General features: G+C 51.8%; 9 protein-coding genes across 9 annotated transcripts; 4 read left to right on the top strand and 5 right to left on the bottom strand.

Moving 5' to 3' along the window:
* Window positions 1-108: 108 nt before the first annotated feature.
* APUU_11701S (uncharacterized protein) lies at window positions 109-330 on the bottom strand (the record flags this gene model as incomplete). The annotated part of the gene is made up of 1 exon (XM_041697821.1): window positions 109-330. One exon carries the CDS (start codon window positions 328-330, stop codon window positions 109-111), a length of 222 nt encoding a protein of 73 aa, XP_041551067.1.
* Window positions 331-910: 580 nt separating this feature from the next.
* Window positions 911-4,088, top strand: APUU_11700A (uncharacterized protein; the record flags this gene model as incomplete). Its single annotated transcript, XM_041697820.1, has 4 exons — window positions 911-1,337; window positions 1,412-1,635; window positions 1,690-2,331; window positions 2,376-4,088. 4 exons carry the CDS (start codon window positions 911-913, stop codon window positions 4,086-4,088), a joined length of 3,006 nt encoding a protein of 1,001 aa, XP_041551066.1.
* Window positions 4,089-4,700: 612 nt separating this feature from the next.
* Window positions 4,701-5,241, bottom strand: APUU_11699S (uncharacterized protein; the record flags this gene model as incomplete). Its single annotated transcript, XM_041697817.1, has 2 exons — window positions 4,701-5,086; window positions 5,160-5,241. The coding sequence occupies 2 exons, from the start codon at window positions 5,239-5,241 to the stop codon at window positions 4,701-4,703; spliced, it is 468 nt and encodes a 155-aa protein (XP_041551065.1).
* A 379-nt stretch (window positions 5,242-5,620) lies between these two features.
* Window positions 5,621-6,111, top strand: APUU_11698A (RING finger protein; the record flags this gene model as incomplete). Its single annotated transcript, XM_041697816.1, has 2 exons — window positions 5,621-5,735; window positions 5,798-6,111. The coding sequence occupies 2 exons, from the start codon at window positions 5,621-5,623 to the stop codon at window positions 6,109-6,111; spliced, it is 429 nt and encodes a 142-aa protein (XP_041551064.1).
* A 190-nt stretch (window positions 6,112-6,301) lies between these two features.
* Window positions 6,302-7,287, bottom strand: APUU_11697S (HPP family protein; the record flags this gene model as incomplete). The annotated part of the gene is made up of 2 exons (XM_041697815.1): window positions 6,302-6,647; window positions 6,713-7,287. The coding sequence occupies 2 exons, from the start codon at window positions 7,285-7,287 to the stop codon at window positions 6,302-6,304; spliced, it is 921 nt and encodes a 306-aa protein (XP_041551063.1).
* Window positions 7,288-7,570: 283 nt separating this feature from the next.
* On the bottom strand, window positions 7,571-8,479 carry IPP1_1 (inorganic pyrophosphatase; the record flags this gene model as incomplete). The annotated part of the gene is made up of 4 exons (XM_041697814.1): window positions 7,571-7,640; window positions 7,705-8,048; window positions 8,109-8,228; window positions 8,297-8,479. 4 exons carry the CDS (start codon window positions 8,477-8,479, stop codon window positions 7,571-7,573), a joined length of 717 nt encoding a protein of 238 aa, XP_041551062.1.
* A 251-nt stretch (window positions 8,480-8,730) lies between these two features.
* On the top strand, window positions 8,731-9,132 carry APUU_11695A (uncharacterized protein; the record flags this gene model as incomplete). The annotated part of the gene is made up of 1 exon (XM_041697813.1): window positions 8,731-9,132. The coding sequence occupies one exon, from the start codon at window positions 8,731-8,733 to the stop codon at window positions 9,130-9,132; it is 402 nt and encodes a 133-aa protein (XP_041551061.1).
* A 128-nt stretch (window positions 9,133-9,260) lies between these two features.
* On the bottom strand, window positions 9,261-10,815 carry APUU_11694S (enolase; the record flags this gene model as incomplete). Its single annotated transcript, XM_041697812.1, has 5 exons — window positions 9,261-9,495; window positions 9,547-9,997; window positions 10,053-10,287; window positions 10,360-10,655; window positions 10,716-10,815. 5 exons carry the CDS (start codon window positions 10,813-10,815, stop codon window positions 9,261-9,263), a joined length of 1,317 nt encoding a protein of 438 aa, XP_041551060.1.
* A 587-nt stretch (window positions 10,816-11,402) lies between these two features.
* APUU_11693A (uncharacterized protein) lies at window positions 11,403-12,458 on the top strand (the record flags this gene model as incomplete). Its single annotated transcript, XM_041697811.1, has 2 exons — window positions 11,403-12,292; window positions 12,347-12,458. 2 exons carry the CDS (start codon window positions 11,403-11,405, stop codon window positions 12,456-12,458), a joined length of 1,002 nt encoding a protein of 333 aa, XP_041551059.1.
* Window positions 12,459-12,647: the final 189 nt, after the last annotated feature.

Below are 12,647 nucleotides of genomic sequence, written 5' to 3'. Positions count from 1 at the left end.
ATATTGAGTTGGAAGGTTGACGGAATGAGAATACGATAACAGGTTTCTGCTTTTTTGCATTCCTACCATTCAAGACACTCCTACATAGCAAATGCAGTATACCGCAGACTATACTTCATCCTTAATCTCTTCCACCGTCCACTCAGCGCGTTCATCCCTACGAGCCCCCCACTCCTTGTGAACAATAACCCCCAGTATCCCACATCCAAGAATAAAGACAATGACAAACACAAGGATGACGCCCGGCTGGCTTTGTGCCCAGTCGCTTCGCTTGACGTATTCGTGGGCTTCAGATAGCGACGGCTGCGACGTGCGCGTGATGACGGCCATGTTGAGACTGGATCTACTTTCAATCAGCATTGAATACTGGATAGACGGAAGAAGTAGAATAGACTCACTGCGTCACGACTTACGGACTGCAGTTCGCACTTCGTGCCTGGTATAGTACAACGAAGCGCATAGAAAGGCAGCTGTGATACCATACAGGCAGAAAAAGGTATCAATATCGATATCTCAGTAGTTAACGGAAGTAGATCTCAGTAGTTAACGCAAGAGAATGCGATTGCATTCCAGCGTTCCTGAGCCTGAGGTCATCGATTACCTAGGGCTGACGAGATAGCTGCCCCGGGTCGTCCGGTCCGCCCGGCTCCACGGAGACCGCTGTCCCTTGTCCCCCGCATCCAGAACAAAGGTACAGACGAGCTGGGCTGGAATGACGTTGATGCGGATGCAGATGCGTTGATAATTGCTGTCAGATTAAGCTGTTACCGCTATCGCACGCGCAAGGGAGACTTTACCCGTGCGACTGCGATGCTTGCTTGGCTCGTATCTACTTGATATCTAATTAATTGTTTGATAAGACTCGCTTGACAAGACTCGAATAATTGCCACACCGATTCCATTCTTCAATATGCCCCATGTAACAACAAAAACAACCCAAGACAGCCCAGGCGAGGGCCCACAGTCCCCAACAACAGCAGCAGCAACAACGACAACAACCGAAGACCCCAGCACCACCGACGAATTCACACGCCTGGTAAAGTTCGTCTCTGCATACCGAGAATCCGACTCCACCAGACCCGCCGACGAGGGCGAAGTGCGCGTCTCCCGGGTCTGGTACGCGCCCTGGCGCAAGAAGAAATACCGATGGAAGCACACCGGCGGCGGCGGCGCGCGCAAGCTCCCCAACGACTGGCTGTTGACTGATATCCGGCAGGGGCTGGGGGAAGCGGATGTTGAGGCTCGGCGGAGTGTTGCTGGGTTCAATGAGTTGGCTGCGAAGAGGGAGAATCCGTTTGCGAAGGTGGTTTCGTATTTCCAGGGGCCGATTCTTTATGGTGAGCTTACTTACTACCATACAAGTTTCACTTACCTTGCTTTTGGTGGTATATGATGTGCTGATTTGGTATAGTTATGGAACTTGCAGCTTTGCTTTCCGCCGGGCTGGAGGACTGGATCGACTTTGGCGTCATTATTGGGATTCTGTGTCTGAATGCCTCGGTTGGCTGGTACCAGGAGAAGCAGGCAGCAGATGTGGTTGCGAGTCTCAAAGCCGATATCGCGATGCGGGCGACCCTTGTGCGCGATGGACAAGAAGCTGATTCTCTTGCTCGGGAGTTGGTTCCTGGGGACGTGGTAAGCCTGCTACCTAGAGTCGCTTGATAAGGTGTCATTCTGAATGGTATGTAGATTGTGGTCGATGAAGGGCAGACTGTGCCTGCAGATGCCAAGGTCATTTGTGCATACAATGACCGTGAGAACGGGTGGAAGGAGTATAATGAGCTCCTGAAGGACGGGGAGCTGGAAGGCTCAAGCAGTCAGTCTCAAAACGACGACCACGAAGACGCAATAGAGAGCAGACGCGGCCATTCAATCGTAGCCTGCGACCATTCCGCAATCACAGGGGAATCGCTCGCCGTGGACCGCTACGTCGGAGACACCGTGTTCTACACAGCCGGGTGTAAACGCGGAAAAGCATACGCGGTGGTGCAGGCGACTGGACCGCGGACATTCGTTGGGAGAACCGCCGCAATGGTCCAGAACGCAAAGGACACCGGCCATTTCAAAATGGTGATGGATAGTATCGGGACGTCGCTTCTGGTGCTGGTGATGGCGTGGATCCTGGCTGTGTGGATCGGCGGCTTCTATCGGAATATCCCCATTGCGTCACCTGGGGAGCAGACACTGTTGTTCTACACGCTGGAGCTCATGATCATTGGCGTCCCTGTTGGTCTGCCTGTTGTCACGACGACGACGCTGGCTGTTGGGGCTGCGTATCTTGCGAAGAAGAAGGCGATTGTGCAGAAGCTTACGGCGATTGAGTCTCTTTCGGTACGTCATTCCATATAAATATAGGCTAGGACTAACTGCAGCAGGGAGTCGATATCCTCTGCTCCGACAAAACAGGCACATTAACAGCCAACCGCCTCAGTATCCGCGAGCCATTCGTGGCCGAGAACGTCGACGTGAATTGGATGTTTGCAGTGGCAGCCCTAGCCTCGTCGCACAACGTGAACTCGCTCGACCCCATAGACAAAGTGACCGTGCTCTCCTTGAAACAGTACCCCAGGGCCAAGGAGATCCTGCAGCAAGGCTGGAAGGTCGAGCAATTCCACCCCTTCGACCCGGTATCCAAGCGGATTGTCGCGGTTGCAACGTGCAACGGCGTCAGGTATACCTGCACAAAGGGCGCACCCAAGGCCGTCCTGCAGCTGACCAATTCCTCCGAGGCGAAGATGTACAAGGAGAAAGCAACGGAGTTCGCGAGTCGCGGGTTCCGGTCCCTGGGCGTGGCCGTGCGCAGGGAAGACGAGGACTGGACGCTGCTTGGGATGATGCCCATGTTTGACCCGCCCAGGGAGGACACTGCGCAGACGATTGCCGAGGCGCAGAAGCTGGGCGTGCAGGTGAAGATGTTGACTGGCGACGCGATCGCTATTGCAAAGGAGACCTGTAAACTGTTGGCGCTGGGGACCAAAGTCTTCAACTCTGAACGGCTCATCGGCGGAGGCCTCGGTGCCATGGCCGAGGATCTTGTTGAGCGCGCAGATGGGTTTGCAGAGGTCTTCCCTGAGCATAAATACCAGGTTGTCCAGATGCTCCAGGAGCGCGGCCATCTCACAGCCATGACAGGGGACGGGGTGAACGACGCGCCCTCGCTGAAGAAGGCAGACTGTGGAATCGCAGTTGAAGGCGCCTCTGAAGCAGCCCAGTCCGCTGCGGATATCGTCTTCCTAGAACCTGGCCTCTCAACTATTATCGACTCTATCAAAGTCGCGCGGCAGATCTTCCACCGCATGAAGGCCTACATTCAATACCGAATAGCACTCTGTCTGCACCTGGAGATCTACCTAACAACCACCATGATAATCCTCAACGAGAGCATCCGCAGCGACCTCGTCGTGTTTCTCGCCCTCTTCGCAGACCTCGCAACCGTCGCTGTGGCATACGACAACGCATCCTACGAGCTCCGCCCTGTCGAGTGGCAGCTGCCTAAGATCTGGATCATCTCTGTGATTCTCGGCATCCTGCTCGCCGCAGCAACGTGGGCGATCCGCGGCACCATGTTCCTGCCCAACGGCGGCATAATCCAGAACTGGGGCTCGATCCAGGGGGTCATATTCCTCGAAGTGGCGCTGACCGAGAACTGGCTGATATTCGTCACGAGGGGCGGGGATACGTGGCCGTCTGTTCAGCTTGTTGGCGCGATACTGGCCGTTGATGCCCTGGCTTCGATATTTTGCTTGTTTGGCTGGCTCTCGAATAGGGACATGGTCACCAACCCGTATGACCAGCTGCTGGATACCCCGACGGCAACGAGTAACGGGTGGACGGATATTGTGACTGTTGTGCGCATCTGGGGGTTTTCGCTGGGGGTGACGATTGTGATTGCGTTGCTGTACTTTGCTCTAAATAAGATCCGGTGGCTGGATGACCTGGGCCGGAAGAAGCGCAGCAGAGGCGAGATCCAGGTCGAGAATATCCTGAGCCACCTCGCTCAGGTTACTATCCAGCATGTGCAGGAGTCTGAGACGGGAAGTGGACGGTTCTTCCTGGCGTCGAAGAAAGAGGAGGAGGAGCCTGAGTAGTTGGTGTTTGAACCTTGATTTGTGAGTTGGATGTAATGGAAGATTGCTGACACCCTCTAGTTAACTTGTATATCGTTATTCCATTAAGTTTGCATACTCGATGTGCGAGAATAATCACCAACAAATCTAATGTAATGCACTCCTCTGACAGCCCTATTCCCATGAACGTGCCTTCGGATTGTTTACGCTAGAACTATAGTGGTACGACTGGTGAACCGGTCCGGTTGTCGCGGAAGAAAACAGTACAGAAGTCAAGAACAGGAGCCTGGATGATCCTTAATTGGTGCCAAGTAAATCAAGGATTGTCTTGATACCGGTTTAATGTCGCAGCTATCCGGCCGAAAGGTCTACAACAAGCTGTGGCACAGTCGATCCGTGCGGCCCGGTAGGATTTACCCTGTGTCGATCATCCTATACGGCTTTGATCTGATATCATTGTGCAGGATTTTGTGGACAGCCGTGGGTAACCCTTATTGCCCGTCTGGGTAGATGTTGTATACTCTGTTAATAATTTGGTCTGATATATACTAGATAGAATATTCAACTGGGTATACAAATATGCAGGCTTAGACGATGAACCACAACCACAAACACAAACATGAAACGTCGTAACTACTGCTCCCCATTCTCATGCTGCCTCTGCCCAGCAGGGCCATGCGTAGTCGTCCCCGCGTCCTGGGTATGCCCACTCAACCTCTTCTTACACCAATGTTTAAGCGAACAAAACGTCCCATGAGCATGTTCACTCCCCTGACCCCCATTTCTAGTCGTATTTGACGAAGAAGAAGTCCGTCTCCTTTCAACGACAGCCGGGCTCTGCTTCCGTGGACAGCGCAGGTAGTAGAACGCACTGCGGCATATAGGGCACTTGGGTGCGAAATTGCACACCCAGTCGTCGACGCAGGACTGGTGGAAGAGATGGGTGCAGGGGAGTTCGCGCAGGACGGATGTTGATAGGATTGGCTCGAGGCAGATTATGCAGTCTCGTAGGTCTTGGTCTGGTATGTTGGTTAGTGACTGGTGACTCTTTGGTATAAATATAAAAGCTGCTGTTGGTGGGGGCGAACTTACGAGGTAGGAGGTCTGGAAGACCTTCGAATGTCCGTAGCTCTGATAAGTTTATCTCGTATTTGGAGGTTCGTGGTGGATGCATCGTGATGGCCTGGTATCAAGATGAGAGTGCTTGGAGTCTCGAGAGTCAAGACAAGCGGCAACGGCCACATTTAATTAAACCACGACCCCACGATGAACAGCACGAGGAACTGCCCAGATTAGAAAGGACAGGGGCTAGAACTAGATCAACTGATGTATGTTCCACGTCTGTCCAACGTCGATCCACGTCATCGGAGCCGGATTCTGTACTACTACCAGATTGCGCTGTCCCGGTCCATTTTCGGCCCACACTCGGTCCACGCGGGTCTGTCGGCCACACCGGGTGCCACGGAGTTCGCGCCGTTATTTGTTGATTTAAGTATTTAGTTCCCACTGGTGTGAAGACAAGCCAAGCCAAGGCAAGATGTTAAAATAAAGCCATGGCTGGCTATTATATACACGTGCCACCCCCTGAGGAACGCGGCGGCCTGACGGTGAACGAGCTGTTTGCGTCGGGGATGCCCTGCTATTTTGGTTCGCGAGATTTGACAAGCAGTAAGTAGGATGCCAAGTATATACTAATAAAAAAAAGAAATGCCATTCTGAAGACCTTTCAGATCCCGGGAATCTGCCTGATAACTGCGTCCTCTGCTGGGAGAAGCTGGGGCCCGAGGCTTCATACCGTCGACTTCCTTGCAGCCATATCTTCCACCTTTCTTGCATTGATTTGTGGCTGTGTGAAGAGGATGCAAGCTGTCCGCTGTGTCGCAAGACATTCTACTACTTGAGGGGACCGCGCGGGGTGTATATTGGCAGTCAGCGCGGTAGCTATGCACCTGAATTGCCAGTTGCGTTCTATTTCAAGGCGGCAAAGGCCTGGTTTTCTGTTCATTGTCTGGGGAAACCCACGAGACATGGTCATATTCAATAAATGTTTAACAATGGTATTAATATGGGGTCATTCCAACCTCCAGCGTAGATTCGATGATTAGGTGTAACAAGCCCTAAATACACAGAACCACTATGGACCAACGCCGAATAAGCTAGAAAACACGTCTCGTGCCTTTTATATCTAAAATTTCTGAGTTTTCTAATACTTTGACAATCCACTGCCTTCAGAGCTACGAAAGGCTCCTAGGCTGACGAGTAAAAGAAGGCTCAAAACTCGCATTACCAACGTCACTTTCGACCGCGAGACTCCCCTCTTCATGCTCCTCGCGCTCTTCCTCTACAGCCTGAGCCTCCTCATCCTGCCGCATCGCCTGGTGGTTCTCATCATCCGGGCTCCGGACAAACGTCACCCCAGCAGCCCACCAGTGCAGTGGGTAGCGCCTGCGCCCTAGGTTATTGATGATAAGAGCCCACCCGAGCATAATAAGAGATGAGGCGAGAACTGTCGGTAGGTATCTCCAAGAGAGAGACACTATATCTGACTGCACTGCGGCGTTTAGGCCTGTTGCGCCAGACCTGCCATATTAATATTAACACTCGATTATTCAAAATTGATGGCTGGGAAAGTGGGAAGAGCTTACGGTGGATGCGCACACCCGGTAACCAACATAACAAGCAACGAAGTCGCCATAGACAGTCCACCATTAACGAACGTCGAAGGATGAAAATGCTTGTTCACCAGATACCCCTGATACTGGGAATTCAGCACAAACAAGCGCGTGATACAAGTCCCCACAAGCGCAGACAAGAAATGGCCGAAAACAAAGTTTCTGGGCTGCGCAACGGGCGATTCAATAACCCCGAAGAGGAGGACCGCGGATGCACCAAAGGAGGTTACAATTGTCGGCGTGTTGTAGATGTCTCGGAACGCTGTGCTTGTGGACATGATGGCTTCGATTAGGAGGATCCCGCCGAATGCGCCGATCCAGGCGAAGAGCCAGATTTCGTATTTCAGTGGGATCTTGGTGAGCCAGATAAAGGGGGGGAAGGGGAGAGGGGCATATGGTGGGCTTGCCCCTGGTGGACGGTATCCTGTGAAGCGCGAGATGCTGTCTGGGAGTCTGCTGCGGTAGTCCTCTTTGAATCTGAATTGGTCTAGGCGTGTGAGGAGCCCTCGCCCTCTATTAGGAAGATGGAAATGGCGGTTCTTTTCCATGTTGGTATTATATCTTTTGATCATATGCCCAATATAGGCCTGCAGCTTCCCTGGACGGGATTTATATCGTTTGCTTTGAATGTTGATATCATAGTGATCTGGCTTATTATACTGGAACGCGCGATCCGTAGTGGCAATATTAATGGAGTCCATTTCCGCTTGACATTGTTATATCTCAAAGCCTGAAAGATAGACCGGAGAGTCGTATACGGTTCGCCCGGTCCGACAGGACTATCTGCCATTGTATCATGACTGCCAATACAAGATATCCATAATGATAGTTTCAACCAGGATAACCCTTCCGGAACTTCTCCCATTCAGCGCGGCAGCGCTCTATCAGGTCGAACGCAAATCTACACCAGTTAGACACTCTGATAGAGAAGATAACTTGCGTAGGAAAAAAAGAAGATAACATACTTACTGCCCTCTACCTTCCCCCCAAGAGCAATATCGTTCTCCGGCTTCCCATCCGGAACCTTGTACACGCGATACCAAGTCTTCAGCGAATCAAGATATCCCGGGAACGAATCCTCCACATCTTGGATATCAGATAGTTTCGGGGCCAGCGGATCATTCACATCAATCGCCACAACTTTCCAGTCCGTCTCTCCTTCATCCAGAACCGCAAAGGCGCCGAGCGGCTTTACTCGTTTGACTTCCCCGCAATAGGACTCTCTATCCCCAATCTCGCAGACATCTAGTGGGTCGTCGTCTCCTGGGATTCCGGTTTTGGTGTCGTTTATGTCGGGGCTTTCCCAGGTCTGCTCGCTTGTTAGACGGCCGGTAGTACATGTTTGGCTTATAGGTTATAATTTGCATACCTGAGGCAATGCACCATAGTTGCAAGGGTAGCCCTTGAACGGGGGCACATCGGCAATCATCCTGGGCTTTCCTTTAGAAACGTCCTGCTTGATAGGGTTGTACTGTTCGTCTTTGGAGACCTGTCTGTGTTAGCCAGCTCTGACAGGAACAATCAAACATTGTCATGATATATGAATGGGTAGTTTACCTCCATTTTCGGGTTAGTCGCCCGCGGAATCTCAACGACCATGTTCACCGTTTTATTCTCGCTGTCTGCAAACAACGGGATATCGTGCCAGGGGGATATAGTCTCCCCGTTCTTTTCGAAGAACAGGCGGTCGCCGCTGTTTCGCAGCTTGTAGGGTGAGTTCTGGGTCGATGGAGTAGCCATTTTCTTCGCGAATAGCTTATTTTCTGATAAACTGCGTATATTGAAGATGGATCATCTTGAAGACAGCACCATAGGTGTTGCATCATCCATGCGATATCTGGTTCGGCGGCGGATCGCACGGATCAGACGGCGTGGCCTGACACGAACCCGAACAGAACCAAAAGGCAGCAGCACATAAAACAGCGGGTCGCCAAGTAATCCAAGGATATCCTCAAACAAGAGACAGCAATTGTTTACTCATACTTAAAGCCATGGCGGTCTGGAATAAGGTCAGGTCCCTATTCCGGAGTCCTCCCAATCATCCCCAAAAGAACAGCTCACCGGGCTTCGAGCCTCACCACCAAACGCATAAAGAGAGCCATATGAATCAGCAATCTCGCAATACAGACAGCGACGATGGCGAGGATCTATGCCGCAACCTGAGCGAAGTCGCCGCGCCGGAACCCGTGCAAAGACTCTCGCCGCAGGAGCAGGCGCGCCGACCGTCTCTGGAGAAACGACTGTCGGATATGTCGAGATCAGGCCATGAGAGGGACGATGAGATATATGAGAATTTGAGCGAGCTTGCGGCGCCGGAGCCGGTTGAGAGGTTGTCGGAGAGCGAGCTGGCGAGGCGGCCATCGCTTGAGCAGAGTTTTTCGCAGTCTCGTTAGAGTTGGAGGGTTGGTTATTTCATTGTCATTGTTTTAATACTATACTTTGATACGACTGCGCTTTTATTTTTGTTGTAGTAGTTGAGTTGTTGCGGGCATAGTTAGGGTTATGATAATGAACCCCATTTCTACAGACTCAATTCACGCCCTGCATACTCATGAGGTTCACCAAAAACGTTCAGCCGGTCTTCAATATCCATAAGCCGGTTGTACTTGACCACCCGCTCCCCTCGACAAGGACTCCCAGACTTCAAATGCCCAGTAGACAACGAAACAGTCAAGTCCGCAATAAAGTCGTCCGTGGTCTCACCCGAACGATGCGAGACAAACACCCGCCAGCCATAGCTGAATGCTTTTTTGGCACTGGAAGAAATTAGCACAGACATCCTATGCTATGGAATCGTAAGAACGCACGCTTCCATCGACTCAGTGATGGTCCCAATCTGGTTGATCTTCAGCAGCAACGAATTACACGCATCCTTCTCTTTGGCAGTTTCAATCCGTTCGATATTCGTTGCCAGCAGATCATCTCCGACTAGTTCAATCGGACAATCTTGATTAAACGCACTCCAGGCCGCCCAGTCGTCTTCCGCAAATGGGTCTTCCAGGAGGATGATGGGATACTTGTCCGTCAACGAGCGGTATAAATCGGCCAGAGCGCTCGCAGACAGCCGGCACGGCGTCTTACTCTTAAAGCCCAGATCATATTTCCCCTCGCTGTAGAATTCCGACGAGGCGGGGTCAATTGCGAATTTGATCTTCCCCTCGTGCCCTGCCCTTTTAACAGCTGCTGTTAGAAGGTCCAGTGCCTCAGAGGGCTCAGTAATCGGCGGCGCGAATCCGCCCTCATCACCAACACCAATGGCTAATAAATACGTATTAGCAGATTTCACCTAGTATCGACAGTATAAGGAACTCACCAGACGCCCCGTGCTTCTCGGTAATCACAGACTTCAAGGCCTGGTACACCTCACTGCCCAGCTGAACAGCATGAGTCACCGACTCCGCCCCAATAGGCGCAATCATGAACTCCTGGAACGCCATCGTATTCCCAGAATGTTTCCCGCCGTTGAGAACATTGAAGAACGGCACGGGGAGTAGATACGGCCTTGTGATTCCCGCTTCTTTTCGCAGGAACTCATACAGCGGGACGCCCTACCACAAAGTCAGCTTCGCTTCCAGCTCCCAATGTCTAGGTAAGGAGAAGAATGAATGCCAAATACAAACCTTCAACGCAGCACCAGCCCTGGCACAAGCCATACTAACACCCAGAATCGCATTCGCGCCCAGCCGGCTCTTATTCCTGCTCCCGTCGAGCTGGATCATGAAGCGATCGATCTTGGCCATGTCCTCGCCGACATTGAACCGCTGCTTGATCAGTTCCGGAGCAATGACTCTTTCCACGTTCTGAACGGCCTGGTGGACGCTGTTTCCACTGTAATTGGATGCATTGCCGTCGCGGAGCTCGTGGGCTTCGTAGTCGCCGACTGAGGCGCCTGAGGGGACGAGGGCGGTGGATGGTCCTGTTTCGATTTTAATCAGCCTCCTATAGCCAGAGAATAGGGTGGAAGGGAAGTTTGTACCGGCTCCTGTTGTTACTGTGACTTGGATTGTTGGTTTTCCTCTGGAGTCGAGGCGCTGGGAGGCTGTTATGGCGGAGATATGTGCGGTGTGGTTTGCCATTACGGGTGATATTATACTATATGAACAATGGACATATGGATGTATACATTATTGAAGTGAGCTAGTTATTTATCAAATTCTTACTATCCTACGTCATAATGGATTTGTAGTTTGATTTGGCGTGGAGATGGGCGGTTGGCCCGGATAGCACGGTAGAGCGCCCACCAGGTGGAATGTTCTTCCCAGTATGATGCCATCCATCTGTGTACTTGAGCTAGGTCTGAGTAATGTTATTTTTGCTCTTCCAGTGAAAATGGTCCACGGTGTATTAGGCTACTTTCAGAAGAACGCACGGCTGCAGCATAACGCTTGCTCAGCCACTAAAGCAGAGTATGAATCCATCCGGCCCTGACGACGCATTAAGCTACTTACGGAGATGAATCTAGCACCGGAACTAAGACCAGTCTCACTGGAGAAATAAGCTTACAGCCCGGAATTAAGGTGGCCGGGGCTAAGGCTGATGACAGCCAAACAAACTCGGCAGGACATTGGCCCGTCGGTGACCGGATCTACCCGCTGCATACTATAAAACATCCACTACACCAGTACATCTCATACAAACAGCTTAATCAGTTATTGCATTTACCATGGACATCAGCGGAATCATCGCGTTGCTACGCACAAAGCTCACCCTCCCCCATCCCTCCCAAACCAAGGACAAGACAGTCCTGATTACAGGCGCAAACACCGGTCTGGGCCGGGAAGCCGCTCGACATGCTCTAGCCCTCGGCGCTGCAACAGTCATCCTGGGCGTGCGAACGCTCTCCAAAGGCGAAGACGCAAAAGCCGATATCGAATCCAGTACTGGGAAAACAGGTCGTGTTCTCGTATGGCCGGTCGATTTGGAGTCGTTTGCGAGCGTCAAGGCCTTTGCGGACAGAGTCAAAGAGCATGTCGCTGGTGGAGGGAGACTGGATATCGCGATTATGAATGCGGGGCTTGCGTCAATGGAGTGGGCGGTTACGGGGGATGGATGGGAGAGGCAGATCCAGGTGAATGTGCTGTCGACGGCGCTGCTTTGTCTGGAGTTGCTTCCGTTGTTGCTGAAGACGGGGGATCGGCCGCATCTGACAATTGTCGCGAGTGATATCCACCGGACGGTGAAGTTTGAGGAGCGCTCTGCGGATCATATTCTTTCAGCTCTGAATGACCACAGTCAGTGGGAGAAGTCGCAGACGATAGGAGGTGCCGGGGAGCGATACGCGGTATCGAAGCTGCTGGATATCTTCATCTCGACGGAACTGGCTCGATTGGCGCCCCGTGACGAGAGTGGGAATCCGCTGGTTATTGTGAATAGTCTGACGCCCGGGTTCTGCAAGTCGGATCTTCTGACAAGGGAGAAGGCGCCGTTGCTGTTGAGGATGGTGCAGAGCGTTGTTGCGAGGACGGTGGAGGAGGGGAGTAAGACATTTTTGCACGCAGCTACCCAGGGGAGCGAGACTCATGGGCTGTGGCTGGAGCATCAGGCGATTGCAGAGTAGGTTTTTTTTTTTTTTTTTTTGCATGTTGAATTTTGCTGACGAGGTGATAGTCCTGGGAAGAATGTCACCGCTCCTGCTCAGCGGGCTGTAGGGGAAAAGGTCTGGGGGGAGATCGTTGCGGTGTTGAAGGAGGTAGATTCGGGGATTCAGACGGAGTATTGAGTGCATTTGAATGATGATACCATTCGTTGTCTTTACGGTTGTTAGGTGCTAGTTAATGTTGTTATACAGGTGATGAGTGGATAATGTCTTGTTAATTAGTCTAACCGTTCATGTCTGAGAATATTTAGTCTGACAATATTCAGTATATATAGTTCAGCTAGTTTCACTGCTAAAAGTGGTAGTTGCCCG

The sequence above is a fragment of the Aspergillus puulaauensis genome, chromosome 1, assembly GCF_016861865.1.
Source record: "Aspergillus puulaauensis MK2 DNA, chromosome 1, nearly complete sequence".
In the NCBI taxonomy this organism is placed as follows: domain Eukaryota; kingdom Fungi; phylum Ascomycota; class Eurotiomycetes; order Eurotiales; family Aspergillaceae; genus Aspergillus; species Aspergillus puulaauensis.
The sequence above is the reverse complement of the archived record's forward strand: the minus strand, read 5'-3'. Positions and strand labels throughout refer to the sequence as shown.